The sequence below is a fragment of the Aquarana catesbeiana genome, linkage group LG03 (genome assembly GCF_042186555.1).
Source record: "Aquarana catesbeiana isolate 2022-GZ linkage group LG03, ASM4218655v1, whole genome shotgun sequence".
NCBI classification, from domain to species: domain Eukaryota; kingdom Metazoa; phylum Chordata; class Amphibia; order Anura; family Ranidae; genus Aquarana; species Aquarana catesbeiana.
Genome location: NC_133326.1, coordinates 662692422 through 662714119, shown reverse-complemented (window position 1 = coordinate 662714119; position 21698 = coordinate 662692422). Strand labels below are relative to the sequence as shown.

The window sequence follows — 21698 nt, the reverse complement described above, 5'->3', positions numbered from 1 at the left end:
CACTGGGCACAGTCTGCCCCCCCCCCCCCCCCCCTAAAATTTGAAGTTCTGTAAACTGGCCTTTTTAGAAAGTTTGAAGACCGCTGATATTTTTCTTCTTCTCACGCAAGACTTGATGCAGGCTAGGTTCACACTGCTATTAGCACAGGAAAGTATGTATTGCACACATTTCCGCACCTCACAAGTACCTGCAGCCAAAATGTACTGCTCTTAATGGCCCCACTATGCATATGAAAACACAGCATGTATTTGGGTGCATGAAACTGCATAATGCAAAACACCATGCAGTTTCCATGTGTCTGCATTGTAGAAAGGGCGCAGGGACCTTTTCCCTGTGTTTTCTGCAGGTACAGCACACACAAAATGCAATATTGTGAACCCTCATCCATCTCTTCTCTCTTTCTTATCCCTCTTCTTTATAATGCCTCATTCTTTTCCATGTTTACCCTGTTTAGCCTTGTGAATTTTTCAGTGTGATTGTTCAAATGATGAATTATGAGCTGAAAATATGTATAGACATCACCTAGACAATACTGTATGTCTTTGACATCACCTATCCACCTATCGTGGGGCTTAAAAAAGACCTGTACAAGATGGTGGTGGTTTGGTTGGAGAGATTTAATAGTGTTGGAAGACATATGGTTGAGTTTTTACCTTTCAAGATGTTTGTGTTAATTTTGAATTTGAAAACATAGAGTATCTGCCCTTGTACTTGATTTTGGGAAATATGGAAGAGTTCACTCTCATGTATAATCTTGCTTTCATAAAAACAATAAAAACATACTTACCTTACTCTCTGGCTTTTGGAGAACTCACCTAGGTGAGAGTGACATCATTGAACCTTCTTGTGGGTTCCAAGGAAAGCTAAGGCTTCCACATCCAGCAAGAATTCACTCCTGCACAGTGCTAGAGTGGACATTGTGAGATCCTAAACTCTTTACAAATCCTGCTGTGAGACTAAGTGAAGCAGAGAGCTGCCAAAACCTGCGGCAATTTGATGCAGTGTGCGGCGTATGGTCTGAGCACTGACAGGCTGACCCCCTATCCCTTCAACCTCTGCGGCAATGCTGGCAGCACTCATACAGAGAGTCCTGGAGCAGAGAAAGGGAGAAGATAGGCGCAGGGACGGCATGACAAATCAGGACAGCTCAGTCAGGTTGAAAAAAGAAAAATTTGTCCCCTAAAAGAAAAGGGGAGGGGTCGGGAGCAGGGAGGCGCTCGGAGCTCAGTAAGGAAAGGAAGAGGGGAGGGACATCATTCGTGAGCGGCGGAGGAGAAGATTCCCACCCACCCTCCCGAGTTTGGGTATTTGGGGGGACTGTCAGGACAGCCCGGCAGTGTTGGGTCTTTGGAGGAGGAGAAGATGTATTTTATATGTATATAACATGGTTGGTACCCACCTATGGTATGGGGTTCTCTGGTACCTTCAGGTTAACGAGGGGTTAACCAGGAAGGGGTAAAAGGTAGGTCACTGCAAAGGTTGGGTACTGTCTCTGAGTCAGGGGGTGGCGACTTGAGGCCTAAAGTTTAAAGAAATTGTTCGCAGTGACCAGTGGTGTGTTGTTTCCCTCTAAGACCCCAAAAAAATACATAGAAAGAGAAAAGAAAGAAAGAAAAATACATAAACCGCTGTATGGTCTTGGTCAACGTGCTGCAGCTCAGTTTCAGGGTCTTGGCAATCTTCTTATAGCCTAGGCCATCTTTATGTAGAGCAACAATTCTTTTTTTCAGATCCTCAGAGAGTTCTTTGCTATGAGGTGCCATGTTGAACTTCCAGTGACCAGTATGAGAGAGTGAGAGCGATAACACCAAATTGAACACACCTGCTCCCCATTCACACCTGAGACCTTGTAACACTAACGAGTCACATGACACCAGCGAGGGAAAATGGCTAATTGGGCCTAATTTGGGCATTTTCACTTTTTTTGCCAGCAGTTTAGACATTAATGGCTGTGTGTTGAGTTATTTTGAGGGGACAGAAAATTTACACTGTTATACAAGCTGTACACTCACTACTTTACATTGTAGCAAAGTGTAATTTCTTCAGTGTTGTCACATGAAAAGATATAATAAAATATTTACAAAAATGTGAGGGGTGTACTCACTTTTGTGAGATACTGTACATAACTTTTTTTTTTTTAAATAAGAAAGTGAATATAACCTTAAACCAAGACATTGCTCTTACTGTATATTCACCATATTCTTCCCCAGGAGCAGCTACAACAATTCTTCATACTTTTTCTGACAGTTTGTGCCAAAATGCTAGAATCAGCTCATACACCTATAAATCTCACCACCATAGTCTCTGGGTGCTATAAGAATCAGTTTCTTTCCTAGAATAGGTGTATGCACCAATGATACAAAATATAACTGACAATTAGCAGTTTGACACTTATTTTGTAATAGCAGTTGTTAGGATATTGAGAGTATTAATACCTGTAGAAGCATTCATCAGTATCTTGGTGTGATTCAGTTTGCCAGCTAAAGCAAGTGCATAGGAGGTCACAGCAATGGAATAAGGTTTCTGCAGAGTCGGATATTGCTTCAACAGGAATTCGGTGGCATTGCTGATGGTGGTGTTTAATTTCTAATACAGAAGGAACATTCATGACACAGTCCTGAGTTATAGTCCAGCACAAAATATGAAGTTGCTTTGTCATTGCTATTACATAAATGACACTACTGAACTGACACTCCTGATGACTGGTGATTTGATAACTAGTGGGGTCATATTCAAAAAGAATCAACAGGAGAGGTAGGAGAAAACCAAAACCAAAGAATGACTAAAGCAGAAGCAAGATGATTTTTGCACTGCTGGTCCACAGATACAGCTTCCTCTCCAGCAAGAAGAACAGTGCATAGCCCAGCAGTCACATCACCAAATCTCACCCCAAATCTGGTGAGACTAGCAGTAAGAAGCAGTTATTCAATAGATGATATCACACTGCAGTTATAAAGCTATGAAGCACAAGGTACAAAAAGTGCAAAGGCACAATTTACAATTCTAGATGTTCCCTAAAAGATAAAAAATCTTATTTTTTTTTTAAAGAAGATTTTTTGGATTTAGGTCCACTTTAAAAAGTTAGGCAAAGAGAGGAAGTTGCTGAATTTCTCATGCACAGATTCAGATGTGTCATTTAAGCAGGTACTGCTGGCCTCTGAAGTTCTCCTCTCCTATGTAGACAATTATATTTATACTAGGTTAGAAGGAGTGTATTTTTATACACTGTCGAGAACCCTTTGACAACATGCATATCTATGTTCTATCAACAGTGGTCAAAAAATAATCATGGAGAAAAACAGAAAATGATCTGGCACAAACCACAGTGACAAGCCTCCATCCCTAATAGTAAGACAAATTCCCTAAATTAGGATAAGATGCATAGCATAGGACTTACATATCAGCTCAGGCAGAGCCCAGCTTGTGTGTGGGGAAAAGGGGAAACATCAGGTTCAATGTCTCACCCGGGGCTGAGGCAGGAACTGCCCTTGTAGACCACGGGAACAGCCAAGAGAGGGGTCAGGATTTCCAAAAGGTAATGCATACGAGGTGAATGATGAATTATCATTCACCTCATATGCATTAACTTTTGGAAATCCTGACCCCCGGGTGAGACATTGCACCTGATGTTTCCCCTTTTCCCCACACACAAGCTGGGCTCTGCCTGAGCTGATATGCAAGTACTATACTATGCATCGTATCCTAATTAGGGAATTTGTCTTATTATTTTATTATATATTTTTCTGATCTTTGACATTTTTCAGACAATTTATATCTTACTACTGATGAGTGAATATATATTCCACGAAACGCATAGAGTTGCATTATATGAAGACCATCTGACCTTTACTAATCCTATTTTCATGAAGTTGCTCATGCCATATCATGTACTTGTATATTATTTATGCTTTTTACCAATCGTGTTCAATTTGAAACAAGTCTACACAGTCTGACTTATATACTAATATTTATCATGTTTTTCTCTATGTACAAATTTTAATATGTAACTGTATACCATGAATTCATTTATTTACTATGTGATATATGTCAATAACATTTTTACATATTTTTATATGATTGCTTTTCCAGTGACTTTCCTCATATAAAGTCCCATGACCATAGCCTTTCTTTGTTTACAATGTGAAAAAAGATTCCTCCCTGCAACTGAAATTGATCTGCCTAGGGTACATAAAGGTAAGGGGTTTATTATTATCTCCTGATCCATCTGTTAGAGAATAATTTATTGTGAATGGGGTATTCTTTTTCTAAAGCAACCTTATCTGCAGTGCCTATACAGATTATGACTTTGACAAATAAGACAAGGTTTTTAACATATAAATGCAAATCTATAGGATCAATTACATTAAGCTGATCTCTTTCTGTTTTAGCAGACCAGAACTAAGGCCCCCTGATTTGGCAGGTCCAGTGCAAATGTCCCCTTTTCCACTTACCTCAAATCTCTGTTGGCATATGCTATGACTCTCCAACATAGCAATGAGGACAAAGGCTGTGAGTACAGCATCTGGCTCAGATGAGCCACTAAGACCACCCTGTGTGCCACAAAAAAAGGAGATTAGTGGTAGCCCTTTGCTTACTATTGCTTGAATCCTATAGTATAAGTATGTTAAATGGTATTATACGTTTTTGAAATCTCTGCTTTATTTGCGTAGGACAAAACAACAAATTCACTTAATTAAAGCTAAAATCCAGCCAGATATAAAATACACAAACTAATGCAGCTCTGTATTCATTAATAACTAAAAAATCATTAAATGTATTTTTATTACATATATAGTGCAAAACCCTATCGAGTCCCACTGATTTGCTCCTTTGGCGAGTAAAACAGCTTTCATATACAATGCTGTGAAAAAGTATTTTCCCCCTCCTGATTTTTAATTTTTTTGCATATTTCTCACACTTAAATGATTCATATCATCAAATAAATGTTAATATTACACAAAGATAACCCAAGTAAATCCAAGATGCAGTTTTTAAATTATTATTTTATTTATTAAGGGAAAAAGGCTGTTCAAACCTGCCTGGCCCTATGTGAAAAAGAAATTGCCCCCTCCCATGCTGAATCATGAATGAACTGTGATTAACCACAATTTTTTGGAACGCTGAGTTAAATTTCACTTGCCACACCCAGGCTTGATTACTGCCAGACCTCTGGAATCAAGAAATCACATAATTAGAAGCTGTCTGACAAAGTGAAGCCTGCTAACAGATCACAAAAAGCCACACATCATGCCACAATCTAAAAAAAATCAAGAACAGATTAGAAACAAAGTAATGGACATGCATCAGTATAGGAAGGGTTTCAAAGCCATTTCTAAAGGCTTTGGAACTCCAGTGAACCACAGGGAGAACCATTATCCACAAACGGAAAAAACTTGGAACAGTAGTGAACTTTTCCAGGAGTGGCCGGCCTACAAAAATTACTCCAAGAGCATGACGACGACTCATCCAGGAAGTCATAAAAGAACCCAGAACAAACTCTAAAGAACTGCAGGCCTCACTTGCCTCAGGTAAGATCAATGTTCATGATTTAACAATAAGAAAGAGACTGGGCAAAAATGGCATCCATGGGAGAGTTCCAAGGCCAAAGACACTGCTGACCAAAAAGAACACAAAGACTCATCTCACATTTACCAAAAAACATTTTGATTATCCCCAAGACTTTTAGGCAAATAATCTGTGGACTGATGAGACAATAATTTTACTTTTTGGAAAGTGTGCGTTCCGTTACATTTGGTATAAAACTAATACAGCATTTCATAACAAGAACATCATACCATCAGTCAGACATGGTGGTGGTAGCGTGATGGTGTGGGGCTGCTTTGCAGCTTCAGGACCTGGACGACTTACCATAATTGATGGCACCATGAATTCTAAGCTCTACCAGAAAATCCTAAAGGAGAACCTCTGGCCATCAGTTTGTGACCTCAAGCTCAAGCGCACTTGGGTTATGCAGCAGGAGAATGACCTGAAACACAACAGCAAGTCCATCTCCAAGTGGTTCAAACAAAGCAAAATTTAGGTTTTGGAGTGGCCTAATCAAAGCCTTGACTTAAATACAATTAGGATGCTCTATCATGACCTTACACAGGTGGTTCATGCTGGAAACTCTTCCAATGTGGCTGAATTAAAACAATTCTGCAAAGAAGAGTGGGCCAAAATTGCTCCACAGCAATGTGAAAGACTCATTGCCAGTTATCGCAAACGCTTGATTGCAGTTGTTGCTGCCAGTTATTAGGTTTATTGGGCAATTACCTTTTCACATAAAGCCAGGCAGGTTTGGACAGCTTTTTTGCCCTAATAAATTAAACCATCATTTAAAAACTGCATTTTGTATTTACGCAGGTTATCTTTGTTTAATAATAAAATTTGTTTAAGTGTGACAAAGATATGCAAAAAAAAAAAAAAATCAGAAAGAGGGCAAATACTTTTTCACAGCATTGTATGTATTTCATCTGAGATATTGGCTACTTTGATTCCAGCTTCATAGTGTTGGTAAACCCAGAAAATAAAATATTCCATGGTCTTACTCTTTACAAGTTCAATGTTGTTCTCTTGTCTATTTTCATTTGTATCCATTAAATATTTTTAAAAAAACTGTCATGACAAGGTGACTGTTGTTCCTCTTCAAACTAAGCACTGCAAGTGTGATCTTTATAACTGATCCATTTATGGCAACTGGCAAGATAGCTGTAACTTATTATCTCAGTAGAATTAGCAGACATGGACTTGAACCAAATGACAACTTGCAGATCATAGGAAGCTTTAATTCAAAAGCTACAGAATGTGTAACATGATGGTGACAGTGCTATCCTAATACTGTGTATTGTTGTGTGCATCCTCCCTTATTATGACTACAGCTCACTGAGTCTATGCATGGAATGCTGTCAAGGTCCTATAGTCACTGCTCTACACTACAGGCAGCTGCAATTGTAAAACCGGACAAAGGGGCTCATGTAGAGAGGCTTCTTGTCAACAATTGCTGAGTACCATGGTGGTCTGCTGTCTGTGTGGATGATAAGTGCAGCACCAATTCGCAAATGAAAAAAAAAAAAACTTAAATCAGAATTCCAGGCAAACCCTAACTAGACTTAAAAATATTCCCTCTTCCTATCCAAACACCTATGCAAGAAAAATCTATATACTTACCTATTTTTAGCTCGTTCTGGTCTGGTCATATGAGCTCCCCTGTGTCAACTAGCAGAAGCTGCAGGGGAGAGGAGAGAGCATTCAATAATGACTGGAACTCCCGGGAGTGGTGACATCACTCAAAGGCTCCTATGACCCATCAGTTGCCGGTGCTCCCTCGTTTCTTATGCAGTTGCTGCTGGCCGACACAGGGTAGCCGGATCACATGACTGGACTTGAGTGACCTGGAAATAGGCACGTATATATATATCTTTCATACACAGGCTAGTCAGATTAGTTAGATTTGCTTTGAATTTCTCTTTAAATACTTATTTTTATAATGTTTTTCATCTCTTAATTATGGATTGTTTAGTAAAATTTTTACTGTGATGCTTACATATCAGGAAGCCAAAAGTGATGTTACCCGCATTTATTAGAGCAGTGGTCTCCAAACTGCAGCCCAGGGGCCCTTTCCTTGCCTTTATCTGGCCCTTGGGGCACTATTCCTCCCACTGATATGAGACACTATTCTGCCTACTGACACCAACAATGGGGTTCCATTTCTCCCACTGACACCAACAATGGGGCACTATTCCTACCAATGATACCAACAGTGGGACACTATTTCTCCCCTTAATACCAAATTTTTATACCAATTGATGCTAGGAAAATTTCCATTCCCGCCAGCCACAGTCTGGCCAATATAAATTGGCCCTTTGTTTAGAAAGTTACAGCATTCAATCTTGCCACCATTAAGTCAGCTAATTTCATTTGAGAACCCTTATATTTCATATGGACCTGCTACATAATTGGAATTCCAGTAGTTCCAGTTATTAAACAGGTCTCCTTATTACCCGGAACATATGCACGTATTCCAATAAATACGAGTTTTCCCAAGCTAAACTGTCTTAAAAACGTGTGTTTTATTTTTGACCCTTTTTTTTTTAGGTGAATGGGTAGGGGTACAATGTACCCCATACTCATTCACATAGGGTGGGGGGGTCGGGATCTGGGGGCCCCCTTGTTAAAGGGAGCTTCCAGATTCCGATAAGCCCCCCCGCCCGCAGACCCCAACAACCAACGGCCATGGTTGTCAGGAAGGGGCACTTGACCTCATCAACATGGGGACAAGATACTTTGGGGTGGGGGGCATAGGGCCCTCTGTCCCAAAACACCCAATACCTAAGGGCCTGGTATGCTCTTGGAGGGGGGACCCATGCCATTTTTATTTTAACATTTGTCATGGAATTCCCCCTAAAGATTCATACCAGACACAGTGCCTGGTATTGTCGGGATCAAAGTCGGATCCCGGTTCATTGAAGTCGGACGGATGTCGGACTTCAAGTCGCAGGGCAAAGTCGGATCCAAAGTGGTACGACTGTCTTGTCGTACCAGTGTGAACCCGGCCCCAAACCTCGTAAAGGGTTCTTTACTGTCAGAGGACGTGGAACTCCCTTACACAATTGGTGGTGTCATCGGGAAGTGCTGATAGTTTAAAAAAAAACTTTTAAATGGGCATCTTAGCAAATGCAATATACAGGGATATGGAAAATGGTATTGACATAAACACATACACACAATCCATACCCACACTGGATGACCTGAATGGACTGGTGTCCTCATTCAGCCTTACCACAATGTAACTATTGTAACGTCTCTTTGTCATTCCTCTCCAAATGCTTTAGGTGAACTTGTTACCTTTTTCCTGCATGGACTTGGTTAACTTTAAAACACATTTGCCATGTAGTTTCACAATAAATCAGTGTGTCAGCATGAATCATCCACTTTTTAGCATGGTAACCTGTTTGGTTTTTATACATACTATCATTTCCTGGTGATAGACCCGAAAGGTCTCATAGAATTTTCCAGGCATTTTCGAATCTTCTTTATTAGCCAGCCACTCCACTGACTTGCACAGGTCAACAATGTCAATATTTTGTAATTGGGATGCCATTGCAAACACCTTTACAACATAGGCTGTTAGCCTGAGGAAAAAAAATACATAAATAAAATAAGACTTATAAATAATGTTTAGTGCTTGGTCAAAGTGTATCTAAAGCCAGCCAACACAGATCTACTTCTTATTTTGCAGTTCCAGCAACACTGAGCAGATCTACAATAAGCAATTTATCCAGTAATGCTCTAGAGCCAATTTAATTTTTTTAAGCTAAAGGTCAGGTAATTTGGTGGAAAAAAAGTGAGAGATTTTATTCCTTTATATTTTCCAGGTGAAAAGTCGTTCATAGTGTAACCAGTAATCATTTTAAAACAATGTGTGTTGCTATTAATGGCTAAGTTTATTGTGTGATATTTTTCAATTTTATTTTGACAATAACATTATGTCTATAGTACAAAGTGCAGGAAAATAATTTATTATTATTATTTTAAACATTTTTATGCAGTTTTCATGAACACTTCAAGAAGTGTTAAAAGCTTTTAGGCAGCTGTTGGGAGTGATGTTTGTCCACTGACCTGAAGGTGGCACTGTGCCACTTTTTTAGGTTGGCAGGAAATCACTAGGAACTAATTTGTCTCCTATTATGGGCTCCAGGCAGCCATCTTGGGGAAGACAGTATCTCCTATTGGATGCCCAAATCCTGCAAAATTTGGGTGGCCACAGAAGTGCATAAATAGTAGTTTCTGCATCATTTAGCGTGTGCGCAGTGCAGGTGTAGGTCAAGGATAGAACCCCTGCTTGTTAGGGGAGAGAGTAGGAGCATTCTTAGGGAGAAGTACCTGGTGAGGGGGGAAAGATTAGGTTTCCCCTAACAGGGTATATCTTCGAGATATTCAAATTCAATACGCCATGCTTTACCCTGCTAAATTAAGGATTATAGCTAGAGGAGAAACTTTTTTTTTTGATAGTTCTAGGGTGGCAGCATCCTGGCTTGATAAGAATGAGCAGCACATGTCATCAATTATTAGCACAACTAGCTCTTGTGATGTGCAGGGAAATGGAATTGTTTGGAGGGGGGGGAGGGGGGAACACTCCCTTAAGAAGCGACTAGGATGCGACAGGGTTGTGATTGGGAAATGTGAATGGGAAAAGTGTTGTTTTTGTCCCATATCAAGCCCCCTTTTTTTTTTTGTCACCCTCTTAGTTCTCATCTCTTTTCCCCTTCTCCCCCCTTTCCTTCCCTATCCCTCCCCATTTCTTCCCTTTTTTTTTTTTCTTTCTTCTCCTCCGCAAACTTTTTCTTATTTTTTTTTTACAATAGTAGCTAAAGGAGGGTTTCTCTGTTGTGCACGGGTACTAAGTGTATAAGCGGGATACAAAAACAACAGTTACAAATAAAGAAATCCTCCACTGTAGGGTTTTATGCCCAGGCTCAACCCTGGATGGACTTTTTGTTCTACTCCCCCTTTTTTTTTTTTTTTTCTTTTCTTTTTCCCATCTTCCTGCGGGAATGTGTTTTGCATCCAGAAGTCTGGAATGCGCGTGTGTTTTTTTTTTTTGTTTTGTTTTGTTTTGTGTTTTTTTTTTTTTAATTTGTAATAAATGATAGGATACTGTTGTATGTGAGCCTACGACATTATGGTACACTAAAGCTATTACCTGCATGGTGGGTTGGTCAGGACTTGTTCCCTATTTTGTCATCTGTAAGATCATTAAGGTGGAATAATGATCTTGGTTATGAGTTATTCTTTTGTTTATATCATTCTATGGCAAATACTTGGATAAGATGCGCAGTAGGTCATTTAAACATGGCTAATAATGACTGCTGAGATTGGGATGTGGTCATGGAATATTAGAGGGATTAAGAATCTTATTAAGAAAAATGCTATGTTTGCAGAATTGGCCAGGTGTGGTCCTCTGATTGTTTGCCTGCAGGAAACACATCTAACTAAGGATACTGTTAGCTTAATACAGAATAAAAAATATCCTATTCAATATCACTCAGTATATTCAGCTTATGCAAGAGGAACAAGTATATTAATTTCCTCAAAAGCTCAGGTTTCCTGCAGGCAAGCAGTGGTGGACCCACAGGGCAGATTTATTTTGCTGGTATGTACATTAGCTATGTATTTTGGGGTCAATATATATCCCACCCCCATATAATAGCGAAGTAATGCGACGTATAGGTTCGCTAATTGCAGATAATCCAGGGACCCCAGTGTTGATTATGGAGACTTCAATATTGTATGTAACTCTAGTTTGGATAGATATCCAGCAGGCCCTAATGTAGATACTACCTTTTATAGATATATCCGGGAGTTGGGACTACAGGATATATGGCGTCTAAGAAATCCGTTTTCTAAGGAATAATACTGTTGCTCCAGTACCTATCAGATCTTATCAAGATTAGATATGTTCCTGGGTACAGACTCAGTTCTTGCTTTGGTCTCTAATATTCAATATTTAACTAGAGGGTTATCAGACCATTCAACTATAGTAGCAACTTTAGACAAAATAAAGCCTAAAACTAGGACTAACTGGCGGGTCCCCTCTTTCTGGTTTAAAATTCAACATCAGGCAGATTCAACGAACCAGGCTCTAACAGAATTTTTTCATATTAATGATAACTCTGCTTCACCACAAGTGGTATGGGATACCATGAAGGCCTTTTTGAGGGGACTCCTGCTTAAAACCATAAGTGTTTATAAAAAAAACTAGCCGGGAACAAGAATCCCTGCTAGCAGCTGAGGTGAAGCAGAAAGAAGCTCAGTATATTCGGGACCCCACTATTACCAACCGTGGGGCTTGGAAGGATGCACAATCTTTATACAGACAGGTTTCTATGAACAAGGCCGCGCGGACTGACTTTTTGTCCAGATCGTAGTTTTGAGGAGGGTGAAAAAATGGGCAGAATGTTATCCGTAATTGCGAAGTCCCAGGAAACCACCAAATTTATTTCAGCCATTCGTACAACAGGGGGAGATATTTCTCAAGATCAGAATGTAATCCTGGGATCTTTTGTCTCTTTCTATAGTAACCTATATCAAAATAAAACTAAATACTCCAAGATAAGAATTAAGGAATTCCTAGATCCACTAAAACTCCCCTCCTTATCGGTAAATTCTAAAGAGGAAATTGATGCCCCCCTGACCTTAGAGGAACTGGTCAGGGCAGTATCAGAAAGCCCAAATGATAAGGCGCCGGGTTTTGATGGCCTACCTTCAGAAGTACCGTATTTATCGGCGTATAACACGCACTTTTTTCACCTTAAAGTCAGGGGAAAATCGTGGGTGCTTGTTATACGCCGATCCCTGCTGATTTTTTGCGATCGCGCCGACATACACATCCGAGTGTACAGATTTAAATATGGCGCCGGCGAAGGGCAGAGCCGAGATACGCAAAGCTAAGTGTACTCGGCTCTTTTCGGCTCCGCTCACAGTCCCGCCCAGTCCCGCCATTGGACCTGTGTTATGTCCATCATAGGGCGGGACTGGGCGTGACTGTGAGCGGAGCCAAAAAGAGCCGAGTACATTCGGCTATGTGTATCTCTGCTCCGCCGAGTCCCTCCACGGCGCCATATTTAAATCTGCACACTCGGATGTGTATGTCGGCGCGATCGCAAACAATCAGCGGAGATCGGCGGGGATTGCAAGGATGCACTGGGGCAAGACTGCAATGGACACTGGGGAAGGCTGCACTAACAAGGCTGCACTGACATGGCTGCAAGGCTGCACTGGGGCAAGGCTGCAATGGACACTGGGGAAGGCTGCACTAACAAGGCTGCACTGACATGGCTGAAAGGCTGCACTGACATGGCTGCAAGGCTGCACTGGGACAAGGCTGCAATGGACACTGGGGAAGGCTGCACTAACAAGGCTGCACTGACATGGCTGCAAGGCTGCACTGACATGGCTGCAAGGCTGCACTGGGACAAGGCTGCAATGGACACTGGGGAAGGCTGCACTAACAAGGCTGCACTGACATGGCTGCAAGGCTGCACTGAGGCAAGGCTGCACTGACAAGGCTGCACTGAGAAGGCTTCAATGACACTGACAAGGCTGCATTGATGGGCATTTAAATGTAAGTTTTTTTCCCTTAAACTTCCCTCCTAAAAGTTTTTTTCCTTAAAATTCCCTCCTAAACTTGGGGTGCGTGTTATACGCTGACCCGTGTTAAACGCCGATAAATACGGTATATAAACATTATGGAGAGGTGTTGTTTCCGGAACTACTGAAGGTTCTCAATCATGCCTTGGAATCATTTAAGCTTCCAGATTCTATGAAGGACGCCTGTATCATTGTACTGCCAAAAACTGGAAAGGACCCTTTGGCCCCGGAATCTTACCGCCCGATATCATTGCTGAACTCGGACGCTAACATTCTAGCCAGGGTCCTTGCCACAAGACTAAATAGACATATTCAGGGATTGATTCACCAAAACCAGTGTGGCTTTATCCCTACAAAATCTACAGCAACCAACTTGAGAAGGCTATATTTAAACATGCAATTACCATCTGATAATCCTGGGAGCAGAGCGATTTTGTCACTCGACGCAGCGAAAGCTTTCGACAGCGTCGAGTGGACATACCTGTGGGAAGTGATGGGTGCTTTTGGCCTCGGGGAAAGATTTATACGGTGGATTAAAATGCTGTATTCTACCCCAAGGGCCTGTATGGAAATAAATGGTATGGTATCTGAATCTTTTTCATTATACAGAGGAACAAGACAGGGATGTCCCCTGTCTCCCCTGCTATTTGCATTGGCCATCGAACCCCTGGCTGAAGCCATCCGACAATCAGAATCAATCTGCAGATTTATTAGAGGAACGAGGAATATAAAATCTCTCTATATGCAGATGACGCTCTGCTCCTTCTTGGGGATACGGATAAATCTTTAAGATCTTTATTGGCACTTATACAAAATTTTGGCATGCTTTTGGGATATATCATTAACTGGGATAAATCTGTTTTGCTCCCTTTAGACAACCCTAGCTTGTCCATGCTAAGAGAGGCTCCTCAGGTTAAAATTGTTTCTTCATTCCAATACTTGGGAATAATGATACATTCCAAGGTAGAAAATTATTTGACAGATAATTTATCTCCTATTCTTACTAAATTCCAGCATAAGAGTACGGCATGGACTAAAGTGCCATTATCGGTGGTGGGTCGAGCAAACCTTATAAAAATGATCTGGGCCCCTCAATTATTATATATTTTTCATAACTCACCGATATGGATACCTCTCAAATGGTTCAAAAAGATTTAATAAATGTTTCGAAGGTTGTTATGGAAGGGAAAAAATCCCAGGATTAGGTTATCAATTCTCCAGAGAGAAAGGGATGGAGGCGGACTGGCGATACCCCACCCCAGACTTTACTTCAAAGCTGCCCAGCTTCAGCATTTTGCTGGCTGGGGAGCTGCGAACTGGGAGGACTCTATTCAGGCCCTACTGCTAAGTAACAGTTCTCACTATAACCTCTTGGCCCAGCTGGAATCTGGGGCCTTTGCTTATACCTGTAAGAGCCCAACAATGATACTCATGAATAGAGTTTGGAAGGAAATGAGGAGCATAATGAAATATGCAGGTGCTTCTGAGTATTCACCACTCTGGTGGAATAGGCAATATAAGGAACTAGGTAAACTGAAGGGATTTGAAAGCTGGTGCTTTAAGGGCCTCCAATATATAACACAGTTGTACTCACACAATATTCTACGCTCCTTTCAGGATCTGCAAGAATCTTTTCACTTACCTCATCATAATTTTTTTAAATACTTACAACTGCGACATGTGGTTCAGTCTCAGTTTAAAGGGGAAAAGAAAGTGATAAAACCAATGCCACTTATAACTTTATTAGCACGGATGACAGAAAAAAAAGGCTTGATCTCATCTCTATATGGTCAACTTACAAGATCATATCGGGATGAGGGTGCTAGCCCGGGCAGAAGAGGGTGGGAGCTAGATATAGGGGATATTTCAGATGAAACTTGGCAAAAAATATTAGAAAGGGTACCCCTAGCCTCATTATCACCAGCACAATGTCTGACCCAATTATTTATAATTTACAGGGTATATAGAACACCGGTCAAACTATTTAAGTGGGGCAGGCGTGATTCCCCGTACTGTCCACGGTGCCAAAAATCACCTGCTGATTTACTACATATGTTGTGGAATTGTCCTAAACTGGCTAAATATTGGAGAGAGGTGGTGAATACAATTAATGATACATTTAAGACGTATATCCATAAAGACCCTAAAACGTGCCTGCTGGGCTACCTTGATGAAGAACTTATGCCCCATGAGATTCTGATACCAGTTAGCAGACTACTGTTTTTGGCACGAAAGCTAATTGCCCTAAGGTGGATATATCCAAGTGCCCCTTCCTTTGAGGAATGGCGCCTTCATGTAAACGACAATATTCTGAAGGAACAACAGATCTATTGTAACAGAGGCATACCCAATTACCTGTACAAACTGTGGAAGCCATGGATCTCGGTTCCACGGTTAGCCCCATCCTCACCGGTTTTTGCGGATCTTTAGTAGGGTGGGCAAGTATAATTATGGATAGAGAATTTGGTACCAGACAGAAAATGGAGGTAGAGGGCAAAATCAGCGGGGAGAGAAGAATCTACTGACTTAACCAACCAGCAGAGGTAACTTTTCACATAGGTACAGATGCATAGAATACTATAGTGGGCAGGAAATGGAACAGTCATCCGAGTTGTTTGTGCTGGGGAAAAAATGTTTTTTTTGTTTCCTTTTTTTTTTTTTTTTTTTTTTTTTTTGTGTGTGTGATGTTTTGTTGTATGTTGTTATTATTTGTGGTTAAATACTTGTTATGTTGATTGGAGAATATATGTAAGAAAAAGATAGAAAAATTTCAGAATTTGCTGTGGATAGACCATATGTATGGTATTCGAAATAAGGAATTTATGTACAAACTGTATAAGTGATAAGTACTATATCCAATAATATATTCTGGTTTGTAATGTTGAAATATTTATAATAAAGAAGTAAGGAATTAAATAAATAAATAAATAAATAAACAGGGTATATCTTCTGCCAGTTTATTGGAAACCAAGTAATCTGGATGCCTTTTTCAAGGGAAGTTTTCTTTAGGCATTCTGTGGTCTGTTAGCTCATATGATATTACTATTGAGAAAGTGCCTTGTTGACAGACATTACATTTCAGCTCAAAGAAGTGTAACCCGCAACATATGTGGTGCCATTTCTGTAAACTACCTTATTTCTGTGATCATTTGATTTATGTAATTTATGTAAAATAACATTTAGGTGCCAATTTATGTTGGCTCCTCCCACTTTTGAGGTACACCCAAATGCTGGAAATGCCAACAGCAGTACTAGATCTGCAAAGGAGTGAAGACTGTAGTCAATCCCCTGGCAACTGCAAATTATTATAATAGTCCTTTTTTTTTTTACTATAGAGCCAATTATAAATTATCCCTGGTAAACATAAAAAATACATTTGGAAGACAATATCACAAAAAGAAAACCTTGTTTGTTTAACCACTTCCCATCCAGCCTTTTGTAATTATATGGCCGGGCGGGTGCTCTCTCATTCTGGTGGGCTTCATATACCATCCTCCCACTGGCACACCTCGTGCAGCCCTAGGGGCCTCCACAGTGGTACAGTCTGCCACCAGACACAGTTGAACACAGATCATTGTACCGGGCCGCTGTGCTCAGCTGGTACCATATGATCGCTGTGACCAGTCAGTTTGTCAGGAACGGTGTCATTACTTTGTTCACCTGCTGGTGGCACTGTTGTGTTCAGTACTAAAGAGTGTCGTTCTGGTGGCCACCAATGGGTGTCTCCCAGCCAAGATACTAACTGGCAATCAAGCCACACCTGATGTGAGACTGCTGGACTATATAAGCCCTGATGTTCCGGTGCCCTCTGCCCAGTCTGATGGTCCGGTGCCTTCTGTCCAGCCTGCTGTTCCAGTGCCTGCTATCCAACCTGATGATTTGGTGTCCGCTGTCCAGTCTGATGTTCCAGTGCCCATTGGTCAATCTAATGTTCCCGGTGTCCGCTGTTCAGCCTGCTGTTCCAGTGCCTCTACCTGCTAACCTGCGTGATGTTCCGATGCCCATTTCCGCTGTCCAGTCTGATCTAGCGCCCGCCTTCCAGTCTGATGTTCTGGTGCCCACTTTCCAGTCTGGTGTTCTGGTGCCGCTTTCCATTCTGGTGTTCTGGTGCCGCTTTCCAGTCTGGTGTCCCGGTGCCCGCTTTACAGCCTGAAGTTCCGGAGCTCGCTGTCCAGCCTGATGTTCCGGAGCTCGCTGTCCAGCCTGATGTTCCGGTGACATCTTTCCAGCTTGTTTCATTGCCCGATATCCAGCTTGATGGTCCGATGCCCAATGGGCAGCTTGGTGATCCAGTTCCTGGCGGTCCTGTTCCTGATGCCCTGCCTGGTGGTTCCATTCCCGCTGCCCAGCCTGATGTGCCTCTGCCCGCTGCCCAGCTTGATGTGCTTCTGCCCGCTGCCCAGCTTGATGTGCCTCCTCCCAGTGGTCCAGCTTGATGTGCCGCTGCCCAGCTTGATGAGCCGGTGCCCGTTACCCAGCCTGCTGAACCAGTGCCCGTTACCCAGCCTATTGACATGGTGCCTGCTAAACCGGTTCCTAATGCCCAGCTTGCCACTGATGTTTTCCTGCCTGATGCCCAGCTTGCCACTGTTGCCTCTCCGCCTGATGCCCAGCTTGCCGCTGATGCTTCCCGGCTGGATACCCAGCTTGCCGCTGTTTCTCTCCTGATTGATGCCCAGCCTGACTGTAATGCCCCTGTGTGGTCTGCCTCCGAGGGGTTCATGCCCATTGACCTGCTAATTTCCATATCTGGATCCAAACTTCCTGACCTTGGTTGTGGAGTGCATGTCCTATTTTCAGACTTGGGCGGCACGCCTCCCAGTAAATTAAAAGACTCTTGCCTGAAAAGTGCAAAGAAGTCTGCAGACTTAGTGGGAAAATTTTTCAGGGCTTTTCCGCACCCACTAGGACTGTCAAGCCAGGGGGAGAATGGAGCATCTGGAGGCCACTCTTTAAGGGGGAGGGAACTGTCAGGAATGGTGATTACTTGGTTCACCTGCTGGTGGCACTGTTGCGTTCAGCACCAAAGGGTGTAATTCTGGTGTCCACCAGAGGGTGTCTCCCAGCCAAGATACTAACTGACAATCAAGCTACACCTGATGTGGGACTGCTGGACTATATAAGTCCGCCTTTCACCAAGGCTCAGGGCTTCAGTATTCCCCCTGTAATCCTGATTCTTGCCTGAGCCTGACCCGTACCTGTCTTCTGTCCTTGACCCTGTATCCCGAATCCTGACCCTGAGACCTGTCCCCTGGTACATGTTTCTAGCCCCCCTTTATCTGTTCCCTGTTTGTTCCTTGCATTTGTGTATACTTAGTTAGCTAGTTAGTTAGGTGTGTTAAGGGTTTCCGTGTTCTTGTGATTTTTCACTTATTGATGGTTTAGTGGTATCTTTATCCTAAAATACATTTTGTGAGGGTGTTAAATCGGCAGCGGGTGTGTGTGTAACCCCCTGGATGGGTTCACTACACAAAAATTAGGCACAGCAAACAGCAGTGAAGGTGAAAAAACAAAAGGTGCGGCTTGTTTACACTATTTACAATGGTTCAAAAACAGCAAAACAAAAAGAAACATGAAAATAAATCCTTGCCAACTTGGTCACTAACTACACACAGATTTCCCTGGCTATCAGCTGGGAACAGCCTTGTGCGGTCCCCAGCACCTATCTCCCTATTACATAGACTTGCCACACAGGTATTGTCTCACCGCACAGACAGATCTCACACTCCCCTGAGGCGATTTAGTTTGCATATGTAGCGTTATACAAGTTAATTATTCATTCATAAACAAGAACTGGTTCCAGAATGGCGCAACTCCCTTTGCATGCTGGGAGTTTTTGTAGAGGCTTTAATGAGCCCACTTAATTCAGCTGGGCTCATTACCTCTACCCCTGTAGGACTCTCAGCACTTCACCCTAGTGGTACATATCGGCATAGAGCCTGAATCTGGGTCACACATATTTGCCATCCTGGATGCAACCAGGCGATTTTATCTGCCTGCTGTCTCAATTTATACTAACAACTACCTACAGAGCCATCCACAACTTAGCCCCCAGCTACATCACTAGCCTAGTCTCTAAATGCCAACCTACTTGTTCTCTTCGTTCCACTCAAGACCTCCTGCTCTCTAGCTCCCTCGTCACCTCCTCCCATGCTCACCTCCAGGACTTTTCCAGAGCCTCTCCAATCCTATGGAATGCCTTACCCCAATCTATCCGATTATCTCCTACTCTATTTTCGCTTTTAGACGTTCTGTGAAAACCCTTCTCTTCAGAGAAGCCTACCCTACCCACACCTAACAACTGTATTTTCATTTTCTCCATCAACTCATCCCCCAGTTATAACCTTTTGTTACACTTTACCCTCCCTTCCGTAAGCTCTAACGAGCAGGGCCCTCTGATCCCTCTGTGTTGATTTGAATTGTAAGTGTACTGTCTGCCCCCATGTTGTAAAGCGCTGCACAAACTGTTGGCGCTATATAAATCCTGTATAATAATAATTTATTTCACTTATCCGTCTGTTTCCTGATTCCTTTATGGTGCAGCCTACCGATCTGATCACCCATTTTGGATGCCTGTATATGGCATCCCTGACACAGTTAATTACATGTCAGTTGTAAACAATGGCTGTCAATCATAGCCATTACTTACTATGATCTCTGTGATCTCTGTTATTTCTAATGGCCTGTACACACGGTCGGATTTTCCAACGGAAAATGTGCGATCGGAGCTTGTTGTCAGAAATTCCGACCGTGTGTGGGGTCCATCGGAATTTCCGACACACAAAGTTTGAGAGCAGGCTATAAAATTTTCCGACAACAAAATCCGTTTGCGTCAATTCCGGCCGTGTGTGGACAATTCCGACGCACAAAGTGCCACACATGCTCAGAATAAATTCCAAGACGGTACTGCTCGGTCTGGAAAAATTCGCGTTCGTAATGGATATAGCACTTTCGTCACGCTGCAATGTTTTAAATTGTTTAATGCAGCGCACTCTCTTCTTCTTTATAATGCTAGATAAATGAAGTTGTTTTGCTGCTCATATTCACACAGAGTTCTCACAAACTTCTTTCTTTATTATTTATCGTGATTTCATGAATATAATATTTTTATTTGTCACATCTCCCGAAAAGAATTACATTTTTTGATGTTTTTAGATTTTGTTTTTTTTGTTTTTATTTTTTTGAAATCCTGATCTCCTGTTATTTTTTGTATATTTTTTAAAAACTTTTTTAAGTTTTGGGTGTGTTTTGTGTGTCAAGTTACCACAACACGATTATTATCTTGTATTATTTAATCTCAAGGAGGTTGCTTGGTGTTGGTGTCTCTTGTTAATTTCACATTGTATTTTTGAAATGTACCTGTCTCCTCACAAGCAAACTGTCCTTTTTGAAGGAAAACACACATAGGCAAGTATAATTGAAAAAAAAAAACCTTTATTAAGGGGTCATGACCAAAGAAAGAGGGAAGGCAACGCTGGAGAAACTGCTGAAATTGGCGAAGCTTTTGGCCCCCAGGGCACACATCCAGGGCCGTTTTTAAGGCAGGGCAAAAGGGGCAGCTGCCCTGGGCCCTGTCATTGTTGTGGGGCCCAAAGCAGCTGCCTCATACTTGCCAACTATCCTGGTTTAAATTCCCTCATCCCTTGAGGTTTTAGTCCGGTGCTGTGTCCCAATATCTCAGTGTGAAGTGCTGCTACTAATGCTGCCCAGCTCTGCCCTATGGTTGTGTACAGATGACTCACCTGCAGACCCTGTGTTTACATGTAAATTACTGGCATTCATATGTAAATAGCAGCAGCATTGTACATCATGCCCCCCGGAGGTCATATCCACAGCAATCTCTAGCAACCAATCAACAAGCAGAAATCATGTGCTGTAACCTCTAGCAACTAATCAGTAAGCCGTAATGTGTGCTGTAACCTCTAGCAACCAGTCAGTGAGCGGTAATGATACACTGTAACCTCTGGCAACCAATCGGAATAGCTGTCTGATCTGATTCAGTAAACTGCTATTTATTGTATGTCTCAGAGCAGGTGGAGAGCAAAACTGCATGGGGGCCCCCCAGAAAAGTTTTGCCCAGGGTCCAATCAATATTAAAGATGGCCCTGCACACATCAACTATTTTAATGCAAAATTGGTGGCCTGAGGAGTCCTTATATAAGGGAGTACAATCTGGTCCAGAAGTCCTAGAGATCATGAACAGCAGCAGATGACATGTATGTCCTCAGGCTGTGGTCATACAAGAGCCTGCATCTTTTGTCAGACCAGACTGAACCCAGGTCATCACTCTCTAGTCTTCTTTAGACGCTTCCTTCCAGGCTGTGGCTCTAGTGTTGGAGGTGTGGCAGGAGGAGGAGGAGGACCTGGAGGAGGAGGACCATGGTTCAACTCACAAACGTAGCTTGTGAGATGGTCCCTCAACCTCTTATTTGGGGCTTGTAACATCACTTCCTCACATAAGAGGCATTGGCCCTCCTCCATTTCCAGCATTTTGCAGGCTGTAATGTACGCAAAGTCCTCTTGAACACTGTGGGGGGTTCTGAGGGCC

General features: G+C 42.1%; 1 protein-coding gene across 1 annotated transcript in view; it reads right to left on the bottom strand.

The window, feature by feature from the left end:
- Positions 1 to 21698, bottom strand: part of LOC141133429 (complement C3-like) — a 731058-nt gene that overhangs the window by 125113 nt on the left and 584247 nt on the right. Inside the window, exons 26-28 of the mRNA XM_073622815.1 lie at positions 8970 to 9132; positions 4453 to 4551; positions 2437 to 2587 (exon numbers count right to left, since the gene is read on the bottom strand). Of these exons, the coding sequence (XP_073478916.1) occupies positions 2437 to 2587; positions 4453 to 4551; positions 8970 to 9132 (413 nt within the window). The remainder of the gene's footprint in view (positions 1 to 2436; positions 2588 to 4452; positions 4552 to 8969; positions 9133 to 21698) is intronic.